The following is a 26,307-nucleotide window of genomic DNA, read 5'->3' on the forward strand; positions in this document are numbered from 1 at the left end:
TATGGTTTCATTCGCCTAATCATGTTTGACTTTGATTTTTAAGACAATGATTAAAGTAAAATCTATTAATATTTAAAATTTACATTATTAATATTTTAAAAACAATATAACTATGGCAAAATTCTACATTATACAATTGGTGAACTTACAAAACTTATATATACATAAACATATATACATATATATATATACACATATATACATACACACATATATATATATATATATATATATATATATATATATATATATATATATATATATATATTTTTATTACAATTTTATACAATGCTGTATACAATTTTCTAGTAGTAGGTATCCAGTCTCGATTCCATGCATCCAGTGCCCAGTGGTTATGTTTCTCCAGTATTATCCAGATCCACAAGCAGTGGTTTTTTTATTTATTTATTTATTTTTTTTTTTTTTTTTTCAAAATGTGTTTGATCGATTGTAATTTTTCTAACATTGTATTGAATAATCTATAAACCGAGCAAATTAATACCAATATAAAATATAGATTACTTTTTCAAAGAGATTGATAATTTTTAAAGTAGATTTAAATGTAAACAATACTTTATCTCCATCATATAAATTTTAATTTTAAATGTATCTAAGTTTTTACCAAGGAGAGCAAGTTTGAATAAAATGCGGGATTTTATTAAACGTATGAGTTGTAATTATTAGTAAAAACAAGGTATTTATCAGCATTTTTAACTATTACAATCTGGTCAAACCAATCGATTGGAAACAAAATTTGAACTGTAAGTCTTGATTTAAAAAATCTATAGAATAAAATAGACCCCTAGTTCTAACGTTTGTAGACTTTCATAACATGTTTGATACTATCGAACTATCCACACTTCTCAAGACACTGGAGGAATGTCTAATTGATCATAGGTATACCAACATTATAGAAAAGATATAATCGCATTGCTACAACTATAAATCTAGATAGGTGTTTAGGAAAATACTATGTCACCAAAGTTGTTCATCACTGTACTTGAACATGCTTTGAAGTTACTGGAATGGGAAAGTAAAGGAATAAATATCGATGGCGAGATGCTTAGTCATTTACGATTCGCAGATGACATTGTCCCTATTTCAGATGATCTAAAAATTGCAATTTTGGAAATTTGCACATGGAATGTAAGAAGCCTTTATCAACCTGGAGCTACCCAATTGTTTTTACCTCTTAACTATGACTCAGTATGTCTATCTAGTTTGTCTAAATGTATTGTCTTCCTACACAAGAAGGAGTAACCACGTCTATATCCTACCTGTAATGAGATTTATTTTAATATTATTGCAATAATACGCCTTTTTATTTCTTTTCTTTTATGAAATTGTTGAGACTGGCTGAGTGGATGGCTAACGCCTAGGCCAAGAAAAAACCTGGAGTTTCATCTCTACTCACACAAGAAATGCATAAAATCAAAGCAGACATCAATGTGTGAAAAATGAAAAAAGAAAATAAAAGGCTCTATACATATGTCATCTACATGTGGATATATGCACTATGCACAATTGTCGACCAAAAAAAAAAGTTGTCTTTTTCAAAAAATTTCTTGTGTGTGTGTGTTCAGAAAGAGGGGGATGGCATTACTTTCTGAACACACACACACACACACACACACACACACACACACACACACACACACACACACACACACACACAAAGAGATTTTTTGAAAAAAAATCTTTTTTTTGGTCGAAAGTTAGCAAATGTTTGTGCAAAGTATTATGTATTATTAAAAAATCTCTTTGTGATGATAAAACTCAAATCAAAATATTCTGTTCGTTAATAGGTGACTCTTGATTAAACATGGATCTATTTCTTCATATCGGAGATGCACTAACAGTCAAAGTAATGGGAAAAAAGCAGCTTAAGTCCACCTAGTATGGTAGTACCATTGTCCGGTTGGGCCGACGCTAACGCAGCGCTAACAGGGTTCTTATTCTTAGAAAGTCAAGACCACCCGATCGACCAGAAAGATGTATGTTCTTTGGAACGGAAAAGATATTCACATTATTACTTAGAAAACAGATACTGCAATAAAAGGCGTGTACTATGCAGCTTTATCGTACTCGTATTGTATCGTATCGTAACATACTGTTCTGATGTGAGTTAAAAATGTAAAAATGTCTAGTTAAGACAAGTTAAAACATGTCTAGTTGTAAAGTATTTTATCAACACAACGCATCCGCTTATAAGACGGCCACTGCACAGGAAAAATTACACTAGATACAAAATCAATCATCCATCGTATTCATCAGATTTAGTCACATGTGACGATTTCCTGGTACCAATTTAAAAAAAAAAGTTGGAAGATACTGTTTTTCAGTGAGCGATAAAGTGATTGTCGAAACTTCACATTATTTTAAGGCGCTCGAGACAAATGATATTTAGGAAGGATTAAAAAAGTTGAAAAAGCGTCTTATCAAGATGTATGTTGAAAAATAAATGAGAAAAATAACAAAAATTGTGTTTTCCTATTTAAAGGTAGTTTTCTAGAAACGACTAATGACGAGCACACAAGAAATGAACCTGAAACGATAAATGTGTATATACGATATCAAGTATATTGAATGAAAAGGAAACTATTTTAAAAAATAAATGATAGTACCTATTACTAAAATTCGTGTATTTTGTTTATCCTATTGCTTTTTTGAAGCATAGGATACTTTAAACTTATTTAAGTAGAACCTCTTTAACTCGAACCTTGATAAGTTGAAATTTCAACTCTCTATTAGTCGAGATAGTCGGTAAGTCCCTACAAGCCATTTTGGTACATATTTTCCCTCTATAACTCAAAAATTAAATTGGATCTCTGTATCTCAAACATAGCAATGTTTTATTTTACCTTCCGCAAAATGGACTACAGTGGTGTCTGAATCAGGAATATCCTTTTGAGGACATAGCCCTCTAAGTCACGAGAATCTTAGCTACAGGTAACATACATTGGTCAAAGATTTTCCTTTTGAGGCATACGGGTAGACTCGATTTAAATACCTAGTTCAATTTACCAAACGCTGCCCAGGCTAATCCTATGCGACGTGGGAGCTCACATGTTTGGTTATCTCTGCCAAACCTATTTTCATGTCCTAAGTACTTATACGATGTAATCTGCACAATATCTCTTCCATCAATAGCAATATTTCGATTTAGCACCAGATCAGTCATTATTTGCGTCTTGTTCATTATTATTGCATCATCCATACGATCGGGTATAAGGGCGATGTCATCTGCAAATCTCAAATGACTGAGCGTCTCTCCTATTCGCTCCGTGCGTGACTGACTGATAATCTATAGTTAAAAAGAATATCTGAGCCTAAATTAATTAAACTCTATATTGATATGTATTGTTATAAATGTCACATGTTTGTTATTTTTCTTTAAATAATTATTTTATTTCAATGTTCCTTTGATTTTATTTATTTATCAATTCTATCTTTCATTTTACTGTTTAATTTTAAAAATAGTTGGCACTAAATTTTTCATTCAAATCTCCAATCAATTAAATATCCTATTTAATTTTTATTTTTCATTTTCAGTGTTCATTTATAATTCCTGTATTTGACTCCAGTCTGTTCTATGTGGCAGACATGGAATGTATAAATTTCTATGCCTCACTTCAGTCGACAAAGTATTTTTTTTTTTTATTGGCATAGACTAGATGTCAATCAGCCAGTTACTAAAATGCACTAAGCGAACGTGACTGTTCATGCTGCGCTTTATTGCTTTAGTAGATATCTAACTATTATAACTAGTTGTGTGCAACGAGTTGTAGTGTAAATACAAATTTGTTATTTTATACAGAGAAGAATAAAATAATCCAAAATAAATTTTGCCGATGAATTTGATGAAAATGTGTATATACAAATAGATGAAATCGAAGCAGAATATTATAGAAATAGGTCGCCATCTACTGATAGTATCGACTCAGTGATCAATGTAAGAAGCAAAAAGCGTCGCCGTATTTTATCTGATACTGAAAGTGAAGATGAGGTACAACCATCCACATCAAGTACTGAAAATACAACAAAATGGTTAGAATGTGATGGTCGTCAGTAGAGTATCATTCCATATACTGAATTTGCAGGTATGAAACCATTTGTTTTGAGAAATTCTATGTGCGATTCACATCCTAAAGATTTTTATTCCTTGTTAGTGTCGGATGAAATTTTTGAAACCATAGCTTTTCAAACAAATTTGCAAGCTGAACAAGTGCTTCAGAATAATGCACTAAGAAGACATTCACGCTTACGTGAGTGGAGGCCGACGAATAGAAATGAAATAAAAAGTTTTTTTGGTCTAATTCTCTACATGGGTCTAGTAAAATTACCCAAACTGACTGACTATTGGTCGAAAGATTTGAAATATTATTATGTATGCTTTATTTTGTAAATAATAAGGAGGCAAATCCAATAGATCGTTTGCATAAAATCAGACCACTGTTGGATACTCTTAATTTGAATTTTCAGCGGTATTATACTCCTAATGAGTGCATCTGTATTGATGAGAGTATGGTGCCTTTTCGAGGACGTATAATATTCAGACGGTACAATAAACAAAAAAGACATAAATATGGAATAAAAATATTTAAATTATGCACTATTCCTGGCTATATGTATAAACTAGATGTATATGCTGGTAAAAACTTTGACACATTGAACACGACACCAACAAATGTAGTTATGAAACTATGCCAAGGTTTATTCCACAAAGGACATACATTTTTTACAGACAACTGGTATACGAGCGTCGATTTGGCCCAAAAATTATTAGAAAAAGATACGCACTTGGTTGGAACAATCAGAAAGAACAGAAAAATTTTACCGAAAGAAGTGATAAGCGCCAAATTAAAACGTGGAGAGTTTAGAGCTCAAGAAAATGAAAAAGGTGTTAACATTATGAAGTGGAAGGACAAACGTGATGTCTTATTATTATCAACCAAACATTCAACAAAATTTGTGACAACTGTCAACAAGAGAGGTCAAGAGAAATACAAACCTAAAATTGTTACTGCATATAATACAACAAAGGGTGCTATTGATTTGTCGGACCAAATGACTGCTTATCCGTCGCCATTGAGAAAGACAATTAAATGATACAAGAAATTAGCTATCGAATTGCTATTGAACACCACACTTGTAAATGCGATGATACTTCATAATAGAGTAACTAAGAATAAAATGTCAGTGGTTTAGTTCAGAAAAGCAATCGTTCATTATCTTTGCATCAAAACAAATCAAACTGAAACAGCATCTACTACAAGACCAAGACATATGAAACACGAGCTAAAACGCAAATAAGGACCAGTCAAAAGGACAAGAAAATGGTGTAAACCTTGTTACAACAATAATGTTGTCACACACGATAGACAATATGCTAAAAACAAAACAAAAAAAGTGTCATCGTATTGCCCTGAATGCCCTTCCCAGCCGCATTACTGCTTGGCGTGTTTCAATAAAAACCATCGCTAACAATTTAATTGTTTTAATAATGTTTTATAATTATGTTTGTAGTAGTTTAGAATTAATCCTTATAATATTATATCGTTTACAAAATAATAAAATAAATGTTTCTGTTTCTATGCAAGTTTCATTTTACGTAACTGTATTACAATATTTTCCAAATATATTTGCAGGCCAACTTACAGGGATCTAAGGGGAGGCCATGCCGGCCACTTTAAATACACTACTCAACAATTGAAGTGGATAATTTTAAAATTCCTAAAATTAACATATAAAACTATTTTTAAAATAATTGCCTGTACTATACTCCATATGCTATCTTTATTGCCAATATTTTTTTTGCATGTGGTTTTTTTCTCCCTATTCTTATCGGCTCTTATCTCGTACAAAGAGAGACATGTTGTTCCAAACATGAATATATATCATTAGTATAAAAGTGCTTGTATTGGCTTTAACAGTTGTCAAAAGTCAAGAAATCTATTTATCACAAAAACATTATGCCGCAAAGACGTTTAGAACTAGTGCAGCTCAAGCAATTAGTTCGTTGGATCCAACAAGGCATAACTCAACAAGATTGAGGCTATGAGGCTAAATGTGTCGCAAAGTGTGATAAGTCGTGCATGGAATCGGTATGTAGCAACTGGATCTGCAACATACAGGCATGGAGGAGAAAGAGAACGATCTACAACTCGTCGGCAAGACCGTTTTGTAGTTCTGACGGCAAGAAGAAACCCAACATTCACGGCTTCCAGAATTAACAGTATCTTCAGGCATGCTACTGGACGAGCGATTTCCAGTCAAACTGTCAGAAGACGGTTACATGCATCCAATTTAAGGGCTAGACGGAGCGCTACCCATCCACAACTAACTAGGGAGCAGCGTGCATGCAGATATCGCTGGGCGATGGAACACTATCAGTGGAATTTCGAAAATTGCAGGATTTGTCTCTTTACTGACGAGTCCAGATTTCGTTTGTGAATACGAATGATGGCCGAATATTGGTGTGGAGGGAAAGAGGACAGCGTTACAATGAAAATCTGAGAGTCCCAATCACTCTTTTCGGAGGTGGATCCGTTTGCGTGTGGGGAGGCATATGTTTTGACGGTCGCGCGGACTTAATCGTCTTAATTAATGAGACAATGACTGCTACACGATATCGAGACAGAGTCATAGTACCAATAGTTGTTCCATTTTTTGGTGCAATAGGCGAACAATTTGTTCTGATTGATGATAATGCTCTCCCTCACTGTGCAAGAATTGTCAACGAGTGTATATAAGCTCATGGAATTACAAGAATGGAGTGGCCACCGTGTTCACCTGATATGAATTACGTTAAACATGTTTTGGGCTGAAATGTCTAGGCAAAATAACAGGCTCCTTCAACCGCCCCAAACCTTAGATCAGTTGGCCTATACATTATGCGCGATTTGGGAACGTATACCACAGCAATTCATCAATAATTTAATAAGAGGTCTTCCAAATAGGGTTAGAGCACATAGAGCACATATAGGGTAAGGCGACACAGAGGTGGATCCACACACTATTAATTTTTCTTTTCGGGATATTAGAAATTGAGCAGGAATAGAAATTTTAGGTTGTAATTTTACAATTTTTGTTTATTTTCTATTTTTTTTCTTACAAGAATTTCTTTCTTTCGGTTTATCTATAAGTTTAAGTTTTATCGGTTTAAGTAAAAATAAATTTTTATTTATATCACTCCATTTTTCTATTTGACCTTATGAACAAAAAATAAAATACACTTTTTCATAATATCCACTTCAATCGTTGAGAAGTGTAGTACAATACACAGAAAGTATGCCCGGCAGCACTGTAAGCTGTTTCAAAGTTATGTATGTTTTGACGGTCACCAGTGACCACCACGGCCCAATCAAAAGCTTCATGTGCTGGTCACCGGTGAGCCCCATGGCGATCAATGTGTTAAGCACTATGCGAGTATGTTTTTGTTAAACACTACAATTTAAAAAAACTAGCCTAATAAAATTAATTTTAAATTACGCGGTATTGCTTAAAATCCAATGAAATAAACTTTAAAATGCGGAGAGTATTTAAAAATGGGTATCCACACTTTGACAGTTATTTGACAATGGTTGACAAAGTATATCTCTCATTTGGCAACTCTGCTGTGTGATGTCGTTTTTATATTGTCTTTTTATATGCAGGTAGTAACTTTAACTATAACTTAACTATATTATATCCTTGCCAATTCATCATGATCATCAACCTCTATGCGCCCACTGCTGGACCTAGATCTCCCTTAGCTCTTTCCATCCCTCTTGTGCAACTTGCATCCAGTTATTGCTAACACACTTCAGGCTGTCAGATAATCTAGTTGTCGGGCGTTCTCTGCTCCGTATTGCTTCTTGTCTTGGTCTCCACTAGACAATATGTTTTGTCCATTGATTGTCTGATAATCTGGCGACGTGTCCTGCCCAATTCCATTTTAGCAAAGTGATTTTTTCGATGGGGTCTGTTGTTTTTTTCTACAGTTCTACAACGTAATTGTTCATTTGGGATTCGGTTCCTCACGGAGACTTTCAACATCTGGTGCTCCATAGCCTTCTGAGTCACGTGAATCTTATTCACTACCTTTTTTGTGAGTGTTAATGTTTCTGCTCCATAAGTGAGTACAGGTAACACACATTAGTCAAATATTTTCCTTTTGAGGCATATAGGTAGATCTGATTTAAATATATAGTTTAATTTATTATAATTTATAAAAATAAATTATTAAAATTAATATTATAATTATTTTCAATCTTCAAATGGCAAGGAAATATTTTAACATATCATGTTGTTAACACAAGGTTAATTTTTCTAGTTTTTTTGGCCTAATTTTTGTTCACCTTTTTGGGTGAAGAATTTTACAGCACATGTTCGACCATGCTGTTATTTAGAGCCCATTGGTCACCTGAAGATACAGACATGAAAGTATCTAGTTTCAGCTACATCAGCAACTAACAACTAGATTCAGCAATCCTGTATAGCTACTTGAAGACAACATCAAATGCCATATGTATCATTTAAAAACCTTTTTATGTAAAGATATAGGCAGTTTATATAGGCAGACAGAGTTTTGTTTAATTTTAATTAAATATTAAAATTTGCAATTTTTATATTTATTTATGTACAATAAATATGATTAGTTAATATCTTAGTTTATTTGTCCTAGCCAAACTCATTTTTCATATTTCCTTCTAAGATAAGACATTCTCACACCTGGGAGACTGAGCTAAATGAGGCCTACCAGTTGGCTACCAAAGAAAGTTGTGTTTTATTGAAGTTTGTGAAAACCTAGACCTTGAAGGTGGCTCCCAAATTTTCGGGGGTAGCTATATTGTTACCCATTGACACCCACTGTTTCTGATGGGTCATTCAATGGTTACAAATACTATAATTAAGGTAATAAAATTATTTATCTTTTATTTTTATAAAAAGTTTGGTCTTTAGAAAAAGACAGAATGGGAAGGTCAGTTTCTAACCTTCTCATTCATCCACCCCATAAGTAGTTATTGCAATGGTTCAAGTGGATTTGGAGATTAAAAATTTTCTGAAAATGGACACCCAAACATCTGAATGTTCTCTAAAAGTGTGTGAGGGTAAAAGCATTGTGCTCAATCTGAAAAAGGTGCAATCTCTCAGCCATGTTACTAGTGATCAAACCTGATTCACTTTTTATGACCGAGCCCAGAAGCAAAGTTAAAATCGATGGAATGAAAACACTGGTTCTCCTAAAAACTCTGAATGCCTAAGAAAGTTTGTCCTTAAAAATCTACTGGAAAAGTTCTTGATTCGGTTTTTTGAGATTGTCAAAGAGTACTTAATAATAATTAATTTTCTGCATAAGGTAGAAATTGTGTGTTTCCACACAAATAATTCATGAATTAGGGTTTAAATTACTCAACACCCCTTGAGTCACCAGATCTCTCTTTGCCCAACTACCATACCTTACATAAACCTAGAAAAAGTATAATATGTAAATTTTCTTCAAATGAAGAGGTGATAGAAGCTCTAAGGTGATATATGTTGATCCACCCCTACTTGGTGTATAGGTGTGACTTGCAGATCAAGATAATTTTTTTTTGAAAGGTCTAGAAGCTGAACAGATTAATTGTAGCAATGTATCCAAAGAGAAAAATATGAGAAATAATAAAATATTTTTACATTCAAATTGTATTTGCTTCTATAATACATACTCATAATTATATGAATAGTCTTTAACACTTCTGTATCACTGAATCAGGTGAACAGAAATTGGAGTTGTGCTGTACAAGAGTTGCATTCAGCTGGTGTTTTTGTAAATTTATAGAGGCAATACATTATGAACGAGAATTTATAAGAAAAGTTACAACAAATATGAGAAAACTAAATAATAGATCTCACTTTGCTGTGTCTTCATCCTATTATATGAAAGGATACCAAGAACACTGATTTTAATAAGATTCCAAGCATATTGACATTGTCATTTACACAAACACTTCATTACCAAGAATTCCATAGATTAAGAATAAAGTCAAAGCTTAGACCTTTAGAAAAATAATATAAAAAATAACAATACACTATAATTTTAACAAGAATTTATGCATACTGGCATTGCCATTTAAACAAACACTTATATCAGTTAAAATTTACTTATTTGTGGAATTATTATGTTGTATTGCATATTCTCATGTAGTTAAAGTTAACTATGAGTTACCAAGCAAACAAATTCACAGACAACAAAGATAACAAGCTTATATCAATAACAATGAGTGTAAGGTAGAAAGCAGAACACATTAGTGAATATTTAACCACTGCTAAAAAACTTGTGATACTTTCTAAAACATAAGAGACTACATATATTTAATTAAATTGACATTTATAATAAGAATTTCTACAAAAAAACTACGGTTTTTTGTTTAATCTACATGGAAGGTTAGGTACATAAATAAATACAACTATTATGACTGCTTATTTAGCAAAAGCAATAATTATTTTTATTATTTCCTTGTCTTTTGCATTAGAAAAATACAATTAAGATACTTGAACTTACAGACTTATCTCTAAATGATTATTTGTCAAAATATTTGTTGAAGCATTAACAACAACCTTCAACCAGTCATTTTAATGTTAGAACTTAGAGAGCTATGTGTGTGTGTGTGTGTACTTTCTATTGTAATAAATAGCTTGAAACAAGAGAAGACAAACGTTAAATATGTTGTAGAATTAATTTATGTATAAAAAGCTAGCTCATTATGACCTGAAATCAGCAGATAACTGAATATTATCTAAAGTTCACAACACATTTATCTGGTATCCAAAATTAATTATGGGTTCAATATCTGTTCAAAAAAACAGAACTGATCATATCGCTAATATGAAAACTGCGTTATTCACCTTAATTTCACTAGCGTATAGCGATGTAATTATAATTATATAAAGAAATATTGAAACAACAAAGAGGGGGGCGTATTGCAAACTCACTGATTAAACAGGAATTCAAGGGCGTCAAAGATTTAAGAAATCAGCTGACAGTTATAACAAAATGTCTGCATTTTGTTAGTAATTGATTCTAATCAACAGGTCTACCAGGAATTGAGTTTGTAGACCCACCAAGAAGATTTTGTAGAATATCAATGACGCATTTTGACAAGACCAAAAACATTGAACAAGGCTAACTCACCTATAAATTATGAATTTCTGGACTCCCTCTACGAGATCACGTATCACTAATATACAAAACACTTTCTTGCGACATAAAAACGTTTATTCGAATATAGTTTACCTACGTTAGCACCAATTTTATACACAAAAGATGAAAACGAGAGCAGACAAAAATGACACTTCTACTAAACGACGTCAACAAGGCTGCCAATATTTGAGTTTGAGTCATCAAACTATTTGGTGAAATCTAACTACCAACTCATTTTTGCATGGGAAATGCATATCATAATAATGACAGAGGTGAATATTTAAGTATTGCCAAAATATCCCTGCTTATTTATACTATATCCCAAAATTATTTTTTACAATAAAGTGTCCCTAATTATATACAAATTTGAAATTTGGATATTATTTATAAATATGTATGTTTACAGTAGTTCTATCAAATCGTAAAATACAATCAGCAATGCGTATGGAAGATGTTGGTTGCCGCTTACAGGCGCAAAGATATCAACGTACCAATTCATTAAGATGTGATTGAGATATAAAAAGCGAGTCACCAATCAAACGGGCTATTCTAGACCATATCTTAAGGGACACGTTAAAATTAAAAAGAAATCGGGAAGGCATGGATTTAAATTATAAAAAATACTCAATTTACAGTTTATTACGCCCCAAAAATTTCAATTTCAGATTACCAAAACCAAAAAGCTCATTTCAATTTAAAATCAGCCTCATTTCAAATTGAAATTGGAGAGGACGAGGCAAGGACTAATACCTAGCAGTTTCTGCCAACCTATGTTTCCTGCTTTTATTGGACAGAAACGTTAACATAAAGGTTTATGTTTAAAATTGTTTCTTCATTGGTGCTTTCGCAACAGTGAAACCACCCCTTTATAGATAATATGTATTAAGCACCAATGAAGAAACAATTTTAAACATAATGTTTTTATCCAATAAAAGCAGGAAACTTTAATGTTTGTAAGTATTTTACCTTTTCCACCCAGTGACGGATCCAAGGGGATGTCACGGTGGTCATGACCTCCCCCCCCCTAAACAAAATTAAATATCAATCAAATAATCCCAAAAAAAATAATTTAAAACCCATCAACCCTACAAGCAGGAAGTCAAGAGTTGAAATGATTTAAACTGATTTATTCTAGGGGTAAGTGGAAGTAAGTGGAAATTGTAATGTTAATAGAAGAACAACAAGTTATTTAACCACAAAAATCTTATAACAATAATACTATAGCACTTTTCATATAAAAATGCGTGCACGTCACAATTTATATAAAGTCACGTCACTTATATTTAAAATTTCCAGAACGTCAACCTTAGAGTTCAAATTTTCCTAACACAGCTAATAATACGAAACCCATACGGAACTGCTCGATCTTTCATAGGCGTCAACATGGTATAATAATCAGAAAAATGTAATTATCATTATATTGGAAATTTTAGAATTATATTGATTAAATAAACAAAAACATTTGTTATTATGAATAATATAAATTTTATGAAATAACTCTTTAAGTGTACTATTCCACAAAATAATAATTTTAATTAAATATATTAGACAATTGTACGCAACTGATATGGGAATACTTCAATTTTTTTGACAGTACAGCGTGCGGCAAAATTGTTTAAAGTGTTGCCGCTTTTTTAGAGTAAGAATTTTGTTTATGTTTTGATTTCTTACACAATTTGATCATAATATATTATATAAAATATAAATTATATTATATATTATATTATATAAAAACTAATTATTGTTGTGTATTGTGATTGTGCTATGCCAAAACAACTAAATAGTCTGTAGAAAGCTGATAAGCTTTTATATAAGATAGACTATTTTGAACAAGAAATAATAACGGGACGTTTTTACTATTAATGCTCTAAATAGAGGTAAGTTTAAAATTTAGAATATATAATTTTGTATTAAAATGTTTTTTTATGTATTTTAGTGTGTTGCAGTAGTCTTAAAACTAAGTGTATTTACTGTTTTATAATAGTTTCACAAATAGTTTTTACATTTTTTTGACATTTTAAAAATTCCTCACTTACTAACTATTCGGATTAGTTTTGGCAACGGTGTGGGGTTCTGACGTCGTAAATCTTGAATGACGTGCACGCATTTTTATATGAAAAATAATATACTCCGACTTTCTCGAATTCAGATTTACGCTATTTTTAAATTTTGTCAATTCGTCATTTGAGTGTCAGAGAATCGTTCAATTATCGATGAGATAAAATTACCGCCCACACATTATTACTCATTCAATCTACATGACATGACTTTTCGCACGAAATCAGCACGTTTTTATTTTGTTTTAGGTATTTCTTATCTTCAGTTTTGTCTACGAATTGGTTGTTTGTAATTTGAATATGTATTATAATTGTTGAGACTGTGTGCTACATTTTATAATATTTATCTATAACAAATATCGAAGTGAATATTGTTGTTGCATTAGCTCTGTCTGATACGTTAGTGAATACAAATAAAGGAATTGGGGGTTGCTGTCCAAGGTATTTGTGAAACTGTTGGGTTGAAAGGCATAAAACTTCAGTTCCAGGGCGAATCAATGATCAAAATATACAACGCTCTTGAAACAATTTCTACGTGGAAGGGCAGTAAAATGTCAGCTGATGCATTTTCATTAATTCAACCTATTAGGAGCCCAGAATATCTCGTTTCAGTAGTTTGTCTTAGTGATGTTTTAGGTACAACTGTATCACTTAGTCGCCTTCTTCAGTCACCAAAATTAGATTTGAAGAAGGCTACTTAGGTCATAGAGGACACTAAATGCATTCTTCAAAATAAAAGATCAAATACTGAATCTGTTTTTAGCAAACTTTACTATGAAGTAAAGGAATTGGCTGAACAACTAGACATTGAATTGAGGATGCCTCGTATAGTTTCTCGCCAAACCTGTCGTCAAAACCAACCTGCTAACTCTTGCGAAGAATATTTCCGAATGTATTTACTCCTTTTAGATAATATCTTCATTGATGTAGAAGAACGACTTTCACCGAAAGTTATGAATCTATTTAATCTTCGAGTTGTTTTATCTAAGACTGATAACACATCAGAAGATAAAGTTGCATTAAAAAAAATTGTTGACACCTTTTAGGATATTATTGGACCATCTACTGCATATTCCACAGTAGAACAAGAGTTTTTACTGTTGATTCAAAAGTGTAAAAGAGTCGTGCAAAATAATGGAAAACTTCCTGATTTTATTTTAGAAGTATTGGAAAACTGCGATATTCATATGTATCCAAATATCAGAATATTTCTGCAAATATTAATCACACTGCCAATCATTGCAGCAACAGCAGAGCGCAGTTTTTCTACGCTTAAGAGTCTAAAGACTTGGCTTAGAAATAGAACTTCGGAGGAAAGGTTAACTGGTTTAGCACTCACCAATGTGCATCCTGAAATTTCTCTAGATGTTGATGCAATCATAGAACGATTTGCCAAATCGGATAGGCAAAAAGAATACATTTTATAAAATTATATAATATTTATTTTATTCTTATAATATTTTTAATCAGTGAACTTTTATTTACCACTCCTTGCCGGCTATTGTCGACAATTCGTAAGAAAAATTTCAATACCGAGTAAAAAAATATTTCACTCACTTGTAGCTAAACATGCCTAGATTAAGAGAGGTGGCCTTTCGACCTATTCCACTGCGACCTTTTCAGATCTATTGTGGTCCTCTAGTCCTAGATAACATTCTCTAGCCTGACCCTTTTTATAAAGTCTAGTAGCTTCGAGACTGTACCTTCCATGTAGCTATTTGCCGGTGGATTTTCTTCTCCTAATGCAAAGAACCACACATTTGCCAGACTGTCACACTGACATAAAATGTGCTCTGCTGTTTCTTCTTCGAGGTGACAGAATCTGCACAGGTCATCATCTGATAATCCCATCAGCTTCAAGTGCCTCTTCAGCTTACAGTGCCCTGTTAGAAGACCTACTATGGCCTTGACTGTTTTTCTGTCTTTGCTTATTAGGTCTGCCGTAAATTTTGGCAAATGTTCTGTAATGAACTGTTTCGCCTGTCTTTGTCCTGGTGAATTCCTCCACCATTCCAGAGATTTGTGAGCTACCCACTTCCTTGTAGCCGTTCTTGTTACTGATTTTGCAACTCCGCAGAAGGGTTCCGGTCCAATGAATGGCATTGATGAGCCTTGTTTGGCCATTTCATCTGCTTTTTCATTGCCCTTATGACCCTCGTGCCCCGGTACTCAGGCTACCGTAACCTTGCTACGGTCTCCTAGTTTATTTAGGGCACACACGCAATCCCATACTAGCTTAGAATTGACCTCTACAGAAATGAGTGCCTTAAGCGCTGCCTGACTATCTGTGAAGATGGCAACTGAACAGAACGTTCTTTCCTGCCTTTCTATTTCTTCCACGCAGTGATGGATTGCAGTTATTTCCGCCTGGAAAACTGTCACATCCTTAGATAGACTTACCGGGAAATGTATTCCTTGATTTGTCCCTACTATGCCGGCTCCCACACCCTCCAATGTTTTTGAGCCATCCGTGTACCAGGAAGCAGCAGCTTGTATGGGTACACCTTTATTCCAGTCTTCCCTGCTGGTATCTTAATTGTGAACTTATTCTTCTTCTTTAAGTTCCATCTTGTATCGAAGGTTGGAAATCATCATGGCTATGCGGACTCTGTTGACTGCCGCTCTAAAAAGTTCTGCACTACTGCATTCAAACCATTCCCTTAAGTTCTTAAGCCAGGATATTCTTCGTCTTCCCACATTTCGCTTTCCTCGGATTTTGCCTTGCATAATAAGTTCCAATAATGCGTCTTTTTGCCCTCTCATCACATGTCCTAAGTACTCAAGTTTTCGTCTTTTGATAGTTAATATTATTTCCGCCTCATTTCCTATCCTTCTAGTTACTTCCACGTTTGACATTCTTTGAATCCATGATATTCGTAGGATTCTTCTGTAACACCAAAATTCAAAGGCGGCCAACTTATTCAGATGGACTTGTTTTAGTGTCCACGCTTCCAAGCCATAAAGAAGAGTAGAGAACACGTAACATCGAAGCATTCTCGGGCGTAGTTCTAACCTTATATCCCGGTGAACTTATTGTTAAAGCTATATCTCGTAACTGTTGCATCGATAGGTTTCCCCATCACAATATCGGCTTTTAGCTCCTCGATTAGCTTTCTGTTGTCAGTACCATGCATCTAGCTTATATGTCGCTGACTATGGATTAATCTGTGCATCACTGATCTGGCTTTGCCCTGTATAAAGATATGAAGTGGTGGTAGATTCAACAGGACTTCCAACGATGCAGTAGGAGTTTTTTTTATGGCTCCCGTAATACACAAGCATGCTAGCCTTTGTGTATTACCTAGCAGCCTTATTGCTCCCACTTGTTGCGTCTTTGTCCACCACGTCACCGAGCCATAGGTTATCATGGGTCTAATAACCCTTGTGTATAACCATAGAGTGATTCTGGGGTTAAGTTAATTCTTACCGCACATTCTTCTACATCTGCCCAGGGACATAGTAGCTTTCTGTGTGGTTTTCAGAATGTGAGTATTCCATGTAAGCCTATGATCAAAATATACCCCAAAGTATTTTGTTTCTTTGGAAAATGAAATCTCTGTTCTTCCCAGCACCGGTGGTTTTAGGCCTTGTAGTGCTGTTTTTTTGGTGAAGTTGATGATTTGTGTTTTCTGAGCATTGACTATCAGTATCTCTTGTTTTTCACCAGTCGTCAACTATATTTAGGGCTGCTTGCATTCTCTCAGATACTACTTGAGCAAACCTGCCCCTGACAACGATTGCTATATCGTCAGCACATCCTAAACAATAAAAGCCTTCTGTGGACAGATTTCTGAGGAGATCATCTACCAAGGTTGCCCAAAGTTTTTAATAGAAAAGAAGATAAGCTTAATGGTCTATATGACTTTGGTGTTAGGTCTGATACTTTACCTACCTTAGGCAAGTATATGACTTTGACCTTTTGCCATATTTCCGGTACGACCCCCATGCTAAACTGGCTTTGAGGAGCTTGCATAGGTGTGGTATTGGATATATGCCATCTGTCCCTGGAGACTTATATGGCCGAAACTTATTTATAGCCCATCTAATTCTGTTTGGTCTTGTGATTGCTGTGGCTATTTCCCAATCTGTAGACCTTGGCCTAATGAGCCTTTGGTCTATGTTGGTTTGCCTATCTGCATCATCCAGAATGGTTGAGCCCGGAAAGTGCGTGTTTATCAGTTCTCTACGACTTTCCTCTTTGGTGTCCGTAAATTTGCCATTAGCTTTCTTTAGGAAACCTACTTCCTTGGTTGTAGCACCATCCTTTGCCAGGACTTTATAGATTCGATAACATGCCTGGAAATGTGTAATCTCCTCGCAAAACTCTCTCCATGAATTCCTTTTGGCTTTCCGAATTTCTTTATTGTATGGCGTTAGCTTATACCTGTAGGCATCCCAATCTTGGTTACTTTTGGCTTTATTAAATAGGCTTCGGACTTCCGACCTCATCTTCTTTAAGCCGTTGTTCCACCAGACTGTATTATACTGCCCGTACTTTTCTTTGTTTTTTTCTGGACAATTTTCCTGGTAAGACGCCATAATAGCTTCGCTTATCGTTTCTGCCGCCGAACCTATAACCTCTGTGCCTTTAAACGAGATCGTACTTTCCTCGAGATTTTTACTGAGGGACTCCCTATATCCTACCCAGTTTGTATCTCTAGGATTTCTGTATTCAATTTCCGATGGAAAATATCAAGGTCAAATCGTATATGTCTGTGATCCGAACATGAGGGTTCGTCAGACACAACCCAATTTGTTATTATATCACTTATCTTGCTTGTGCAGAGTATTAAATCTAACACTTCTTTGCGTGCCTTAGTGACAAAAGTTGGCTATAGCCATAGGATAGGTGGATTTAAATTAGTTGACTGTAAACTACCTAGTTTAAATTGACACTCCTTGATTTTTCAGTATTTATATTTACATAACTTTCCTTTGGTTTAATAGTCTTGTACACTTGATTTTACTGTCATAGAGTATGTGGGTTTAAATTATTTTTTTTTTGGTTTAAGTTTAAGACCCTTTATGTTGTACCCTTCTTTGCACCCATAGGGTATTTGGTTTTTAATAAGTTCTCATTGGTTTAATATATCCCTTAAAATAATTATTAAGGAAATGGTTCATGTACATGAGGCACAAATCATATCAATCAGAAAGGTGCAAAAATCTAAATCCTATATCAAAATCACCCTCAAGACCAATGACACCCCCCCTCCCCCGATAAAAATTTCTGATGATCAGCCACTGAAAGGTGCAAAAATATAAATCCTATATCAAAATCACTGTTTCTGGATCCGCCACTGTTTCGACCAATAGGTTGACTGCTAGATATTAAACCTTGGATTAAATTAGAGATGAGCTGTTTGGAGTATCTTTTATAATTTAAATCCATTCTCTCCCGATTTCTTTTTAATTTTAACGTGTCTAAGAGATGTTTGGACGTATCGACGTATCTCGTTTGGATACGATTGATATCTCTGCGCCTGTAAGCGGCAATCAACATTTTAAGTAGAATGTAGCACAGGAGAATCTGACACTTCTGGCAGTAAATCACATGTTCCTGTCAGTTTAGAAAACTTTTAACGTTTAATTTCAAAATTCTTTCACACGAATAGATGGGATCAAATAAAGGAAGATTTGTAGATAGATCTCCAATAATCTGCCCTGTAATTATACCGTTTGAAATATATTGAAATAAAATCCACTATATTCCATTTTGTAGGCTGGAAAGGTAACAACAGATTCGAATAATGTCGCTAATACTCTACGTCAATACACAATCGAAGATAAAATAACTGCTCTGAAACATAATGCGAACATTTGGCATGAAGATAAATTTGAACCTCCTTTAAAAGTTCCAAACTTTCTTCAAAACAGCTATATTCGAAAAAACAGAGAAGTTGGTAAATTATTATCTCTTTAAAAATAATATATGAGTTATCCGCGACCTATAAAGAATTTAATTAGGAAAAGAACCTATTGGTAATAGGATTTCGTTTTGTTATTACATTGATTATTTTAGATTACACATTTACTAAATCCGCCAGTTGAAACAAGATATCAGACACTTTTACGAGACTTGCAAGAGACCACATATGACTCTTTCTGGAACAAAGAAATTGGAAAGTCAAGAGATTCAGTTCCCGGGTTGCCTAAAGGAACAATTCCTACGGAGGTAACATATGGAAAACCTACAATTAAAGGTAAAAGTATAAATACATATAACGGGTTATTTGTATAATTTTTAAATATGTTATCAGTGTATTTTAATAAATATTTGCTGAAACGCGACGGGAAGGCCACAAGGTGGCATCCCCCAAGGTTAGTAGATATTAAGTAGGTTGTCTCGTAACTATAGACCAATCAAATGCTCGCTTTTTAAAGGCGGGAATACGTCACCCATACGACACTTTTAAAATTGCCATAAGCTTCAATGCTAATAAAAGGTTCAAAAACTGAGGTTTTGCAATATATTTTGGGATTTTCTTGGGTATAGGGATGTTAAGTGGTTCTTATATTAGTAATTATATAAATTTTTTTTTTTAAAATTAATAGTCTGATGACAAAAAATAGAATTGATTATAGTGATAATATTGTGTGTTTTAAATGGAGATAACAGTTTATTTCGCACAAAAACCCAAAAAAACAGTAGAAAAAGTTCAAAGGCAAAAATACTAAATATGTAGGAACTTACTTATTATGTTTTTTCCTGGAATTTGCAGCATTCTTATCATATCTAGTGGTAGGCAAAAAAAAAAACAAATAGGTAATATAAATAATTTATTATTAGATTAAAATACAAAAAATGATTAGTCCTTCAAGCACAAATCTTCAAGCTATATATACTTATCTCATCTAAACAATATATCATTATTATAAGGTACAAAACTACATATAATTGTTATGACAAACCTTGATATCACATCTACGAAAACAGACTTCACAAGCGTTTATGTACACAAATAACTAAATAATAAGTCTCTATAAATAATATTGTCCTTATACCTATACTTAAAAATAAAAACTAAACAATAACTAAACAAATAAACGAACTAATGATACTATAGAGACAACAACAAACGTGAACTTAAACTCAGACGTGCAGACAACTGTCCATCAACTGTCAAATTTGACTTTGTCGTATGAGTGACGTAAGCATTCTGCCTTCCCCTCGCTTCGCCCACATAGTTACGAGACAACCTACTTAACATCTACTAACCTTGGGCATCCCCATCATCTAATTTACCTATAGTCGGATTCACGAGAAGATTTCAGCGTTGGACAATGTAAATCAAATGGAAAAAAAACGCTGCGCTGTTGTGAGTTCAGCGTCGGCCTTGCCGCGGCAGAGCCGGCTTCAGATGCAAGTAAAACGATATGGGGTTGATATACTATTTGCATTCGAATAATGCATATAAATACTCCATTATACAAGGAACACTTGCATTTCTGCACTAACATTCACCGATTTGCCCTGATGGCCATTCCAGAAAACATTCGGACGTCCTCATAATATTTGACGAATACAAAACTTCTTATATCTCTTTTTGTCATATTTATGTAAATGGATGTTTGAAGACCTTTTGAAGCCGAATCAGATAATAAATATAATAAACCACTAAATAGCGGGAATATCGGGAATCACTGATACGGAAATTATATACAAAAAAATTTTTACGGAAAAACTATACAAGCTTTTTAGAATTTAGCCAATGTGAAACCAATTCAAATAAATTATTAAATTTATTGTTACGAGTACTGTAAAGACAATAATGAAACAGATATTTCATTATCTACAAAAAGAAACAATAATTTAGAGGAGAATTTCTGATAAATGTGCATTGGTATGTAAATAATAATTAAATAAAAATTTCAGTATTATTCTAATTAAAAACCCTTTTAGAGTTTTCCTGATAATAGTATCTACTAATTGTTACTCGAGTGGGTATTGTAATAAATTAATGAATAAGAAAATAGCTTAATGACGAATGACAGTTTGTATAAACGGTTTAACAATTTTGTGTGTGCATTCGAGAAGGGACGTTAAGCGGTCAAAAAAAAGTCCAATTTATTTTAAAATTTTTTTTATCTATTGTGTCAAAAACATGGAGCATTTAGAGGTGAAAAGTTTCAAACAATGAGACATCTTAGATTTGTATGCGCGACAAATTATTTTGAATGTTGATAAATACAACAAAAACAAATTCCGATCTGACTCAAACACAATTTTTTGTCTACAAGTACATCGTTGGGTGTTAGCGACAGGACTGTCCGGAAAATTCGTCAGGAAGAATTGGATCATAATGGAGACTTACCCAAAATTCCCAGAAACCCACGTAAATGGACCAAGAAGGAAACTAATCGGTAGTTTAACTACGATGAGAATACGAGGAGTCTATTGAGGAGACTTGTCCACTTGGAATTTTTCTTAAAGAAAATACCTCCGACGATCAAAGATATCCTGGATGCCGTTAGTTTACACGAACATTTGCCTAAATATTCCATATCTACCGAGTATTGCGAGAGATAGGCTTTGTTTATGAAAAAAGAAAAAAGCAGTAATGATGAAGCGTCCTGACATAATAAATTGGAAGCATAAATTTCTCAGGCAAATACAGAATTATCGATCGCAAGGATACAATATTTTCTACTTGGATGCAAGGTGGGTAAATATCGGACATACATTAAATAAGGTATGTATGGATTTATCTATAACCAGTTATAAGGATGCATTTTTAGAAGGCATGACTAGTGGTCTAAAAGATCCAAAACAAAGAGGTCCGAGATTCGTCTTGTTACACGTTGGATTTTATGTTGATTCAGGCAACTGCCATGACGAAATAAAAGGCGACGACGAGACGAAAATAAACTAATGGCAAACCTCCCGAGAGAGTGTTAAATGTGGTAGTAATGGATAATGCTCCATATCATTCTTGCAAACAAAATGATGAAAGAAGCTCCTGGAACAAACATCAAATTCAAGATGGTTACGAGGGAAGGATATATTTTTTAACACGTTCAGCCCCGGTGTTATAATTTTTTTTCTTGTCCATTGGTCAGCATTTTATTTTTTGTAAATAAGACGGGAGTCGTGGATGCCTTTCCGCATTTCTGATTTATTTTCAAAAAAAATATTTGACAATCGAGTTATTGCACAACATTTTTGAGGCATCACATTGATGCCTCGCTGTCCGAGAACTATAAATTTGTTTGTCTGGACAGCGTGGCATTTACGTGATGTCTCAAACTTGTTCATTCTTGTATGAAAAGACAGAAGTATTTGACGTTATATTCTGAGTCATTCTTTGTTCGGTGCTCTTTGCGTACGGTTATTGTATGAGTGTACTATAAAATATTAGATTACATGAATTGTTTCGATGGATTCCTACGAAAAAGAACAGAAAAGACTTGTAAGTTTATACGAAGAGCTTATGTCAGATGAAGACGTACGAGTGGATGACCCTTATGCAAATTCTGGATCATCAGATGATTATATACCCAGTGACACAGAAACCTCGGATTCTTCCGAATAAATTCCTAGGAAACTGTGAAAATTACATGGCATCAGTGAAATACCGGACGAACGCAATCTTGCAGTACCAGGGCCTAGTGGTATACCAAAAAATAGCGTTACGGGCCGTCGAAAATAAGGTCAGTTTTATTAAACTTTTATGTTCATTCTGGAAAGTCATACCTAATTTCTGTTTAGGATGACCTGATACAACAGACAATAAAAACTGTAATTTCTGCATTTGCTGTTGTCGCAGAAGAAGATGAAGGGGAGAGTTCAGATTTATTATGGAGCGAAGTTGACACTTCCAAGCTAAAAAATTTTTCGCAGACTATTCAGAATGCTGGGGTAAGACTGGAATATTACAACAATTTTACAGAAACTCCTTATTTCTTTTACAAACTATTTGTGACCGATGACTTGATCGATTATATAGTTGATCAAACGAATTTATACGCAGATCAACAGATAAATGGCCGAAGTGTTGTAGCCAAATCTAAATGTAAATGTTGGATACCAACTACAAGAAAAGAAATGGAAATATTCTTTGGGGTAACTACATGGCTGAGATTGCTAAAAGCACCACGATTACGCGACTATTGGAGCAGAAATTACTTATTTGTGACCAATATAAGACACAAAATGTCTAGAAATCGGTTTGAGCAATTACTTTCAAATATTCACTTCAACAATAATGAAACAGCGTCACAACCAAACTCATCGGATTTTGATCGGCTTTACAAAATATCTCCGTTGGTTCAAAAACTTATTTCTAGATTTCAGCAAATTGTTACTTCAGTAAAAAATGTCTGTATTGACGAGACGATGGTACCTGATCGTGGTCGCTTGAAATTCAAGCAATATAACAAAAATAAAAAACACAAATTTGGTATCAAATTATATAAGCTTTGCTTAGAAAATGCTTAGAAAACACTTATGACCTCAAAATTTACTGTGGAAAAGATAGTCAGGATGATCAAAATGCCTCTTTATCTTTTGTTCTATCACTTATGAAAGGGTTGTTAGATAGTGGTCGTACTCTCTTCACAGATAATTATTATATGAGCGTCACCCTTGCTCATACACTGCTCAGCCGTACAACTCACCTTGTAGGCACTGTTCGGTCAAACAGAAAAATGAACTGCCCCGAATTTGTCAAGAAAAAACTAAAAAAAAAATGAAAAAATCATCATATTGATGCCACCCGGGTCTGAACGTGTTAAAGATTATTTTAAAGTCAGAACTATTAGATGTGGCAAACAGTTATGCAGATATATACGACAAGTATAATATCGCGATGACTTACTCGCTGAAGTCAAAGATGCAATTAAATCGCTAAAGAGAAAAAAAAACCAAGGCATTCATTTAATACCAGATGAAATACTACAGTTACTAGGTAATACAGGATTATATATAATCCATTCTGTCTGTGTTGCTGTTTGGAATTCAGGAAAATCTGATTGGTGTAACTCAATTTATATCCCGCTACACAAAAAGGGACTACTACCAGATGTGAAAACTACCGCACACTGTCACTAATAACACATGCTAGTAAAATCTTGTTACATATTATCAAAAGCAGATTAAAAACCTATCTACATTACCAAATACCTCAGGAACAAGCGGGGTTTGTAAAGGGTAAAGGTACAAGGAACAAATCCTGAACCTGAGACAACTCATTGAAAAGTCTAGAGAATTTCAAGTACCTATGATTATATGCTTCGTTGACTACGAAAAGGCATTTGATTGTGTAAGCTGGATAAATCTGTGGTCCATTTTAGTAGAAATGGGCAATGCACGTGGTGACACAAAATCTGTACCAGTCCAATATAGCAACAGTACGACTAGATCAGAAGTTCTCAAACCAATTCAAGACCAAGAGAGGTGTTGGACAAAGATGCGTATTGTACCTGACTTATTCAACATTTATGATAAAAATGTCATGAGGATGGCTTTAGATAGATGGGTCGGTGGAGTAACAGTGGCTGGTAGGAAAATCTCCAATGTAAGATTTGCTGATGACACTATACTTATAGCAGCAAATGAGCAAGAAATGTTTAATCTCCTGCGAAGAGTTGAGTACGAAAGCAATAAAGTTGGTGTGAAAATCAATAAAGCTAAGACAAAAATAATGGTGGTCGACAGATTCTACACTATTCTGCTGACGAACATGTTACAGGAATACCAGATAGTGAACAGGTGTGTCTATCTCGGGATGAGTCGCCTAACTAAAGTTTAAAAAGACAGATCTATCTCTCAAAATATCAAGATGAGACTGATGAATGCCCTAGTATTCTTAATATTTCTATACGAGTAGAGACTTGGACTCTTCGCGGACGCGAGCGCCGAAAAAAAATTGATGCTTTTGAGATGTGGTGCTGGAGAAGAATGCTGCGCATACCTTGGACTGCTCATAGGATAAACGTTTCCATTCTAAACCAACTCGAGATTAAAAAAAGGCTGTCCACAATATTCCTGCAACGTATTCTGCAATTTTTCGGTCTCGTGGTTCGCAGAAGTGACGATAGTTTGGAGAGATTAATTGTTTCTGGAAACGTTTAGGGGAAAAGATCAAGAGGCCGATTAGCAACTAGATGGTCCGACCAAATTAAGAATTCAGCTGGAAACTCATTCTGCGAAGCTCTCAGAGCAGCTGAAGATAGAGGCCAATGGAGAAAAATTGTTAGGAGATTACATCGAAACATTGGCTGAGAATTACGGTGTAGAAGTATTATGATTGCCTCCCTCTTACTGTCAGCTCAATCTGATAGAGATGGTTTGGAGTAAGTTAAACATTACGTTGCTTCCCAAAACACTGACTTTAAAAAAGATCCTGTACAACAACTCATACATGAAGCGTTTGACAATGTCTTTGCTGTACAGTGGCAAAATTATATACAGCATGTCATCAAAGTTAAAAAAGAAATGTGGATAGCTGACAAATTACAAGAAGATATCCTACCGGGATTATCACAGCCAATATTGGCACATTCAGTGAGAAAGATTTTTCCGAAACGCAGTAGAGATGCTAATTTCGACCTGACACTGTTATTGTTTTGAATTGTAAGTCTCATCTTTATTCATTAGGTAGCGTTTAGGTTATATAAATTTTTATTCTTTTATTAAAATTAAATTAAATTAAAATAAAATACCAGGTTTGCTTTAAAAATATATAAAAATTTATATCATTGATCCAAGTTGGGACATCCTATAGGTATATGAATAACTAATTTAAATTTGTAGCCACTGCGGATCTACGTATATTTGCCGAAGGAATTTTTAATACCACTGAGAGTTTCCCTAGTAGACTTGGTCTCCTTGTCACACACCCTGCATAATTTAGTAAAAAAAATTTAAGGAAAATGTGTTTATTAAATTTTGTGTGATTTAAAAAATCTTGAAGTTGTAAATATTAAATTTACTTATAATATGATTGAAAGGTGTAATGTTATCGTACATGAGGGCCAGCCCGGTCCTGTTTTGTACGTGCCGATCAAAAACGTGCGTTGCTTTTAAACGGCAACCTCGCTTGTCATAAGGATAGCACTGAATTCTTCTTGTGAATCCGATTAAAG

At 34.1% G+C, this 26,307-nt stretch overlaps 2 protein-coding genes across 2 annotated transcripts in view; one reads left to right on the forward strand and one right to left on the reverse strand.

Moving 5' to 3' along the window:
• Positions 1-17,760, reverse strand: part of Rab5 (RAS oncogene family member Rab5) — a 67,061-nt gene extending 49,301 nt beyond the window's left edge. The window contains exon 1 of the mRNA XM_072538908.1: positions 17,290-17,760. Coding sequence (XP_072395009.1) covers positions 17,290-17,760 — 471 coding nt within the window. The remainder of the gene's footprint in view (positions 1-17,289) is intronic.
• Positions 17,761-18,751: 991 nt separating this feature from the next.
• The window catches only part of LOC140445322 (EF-hand domain-containing family member B), a 48,890-nt gene continuing 41,334 nt past the window's right edge, over positions 18,752-26,307 (forward strand). The window contains exons 1-3 of the mRNA XM_072537294.1: positions 18,752-18,887; positions 18,944-19,120; positions 19,244-19,424. Of these exons, the coding sequence (XP_072393395.1) occupies positions 18,837-18,887; positions 18,944-19,120; positions 19,244-19,424 (409 nt within the window). The 5' untranslated portion in view covers positions 18,752-18,836. The remainder of the gene's footprint in view (positions 18,888-18,943; positions 19,121-19,243; positions 19,425-26,307) is intronic.

The sequence above is a fragment of the Diabrotica undecimpunctata genome, chromosome 7 (genome assembly GCF_040954645.1).
Source record: "Diabrotica undecimpunctata isolate CICGRU chromosome 7, icDiaUnde3, whole genome shotgun sequence".
In the NCBI taxonomy this organism is placed as follows: Eukaryota; Metazoa; Arthropoda; class Insecta; order Coleoptera; family Chrysomelidae; genus Diabrotica; species Diabrotica undecimpunctata.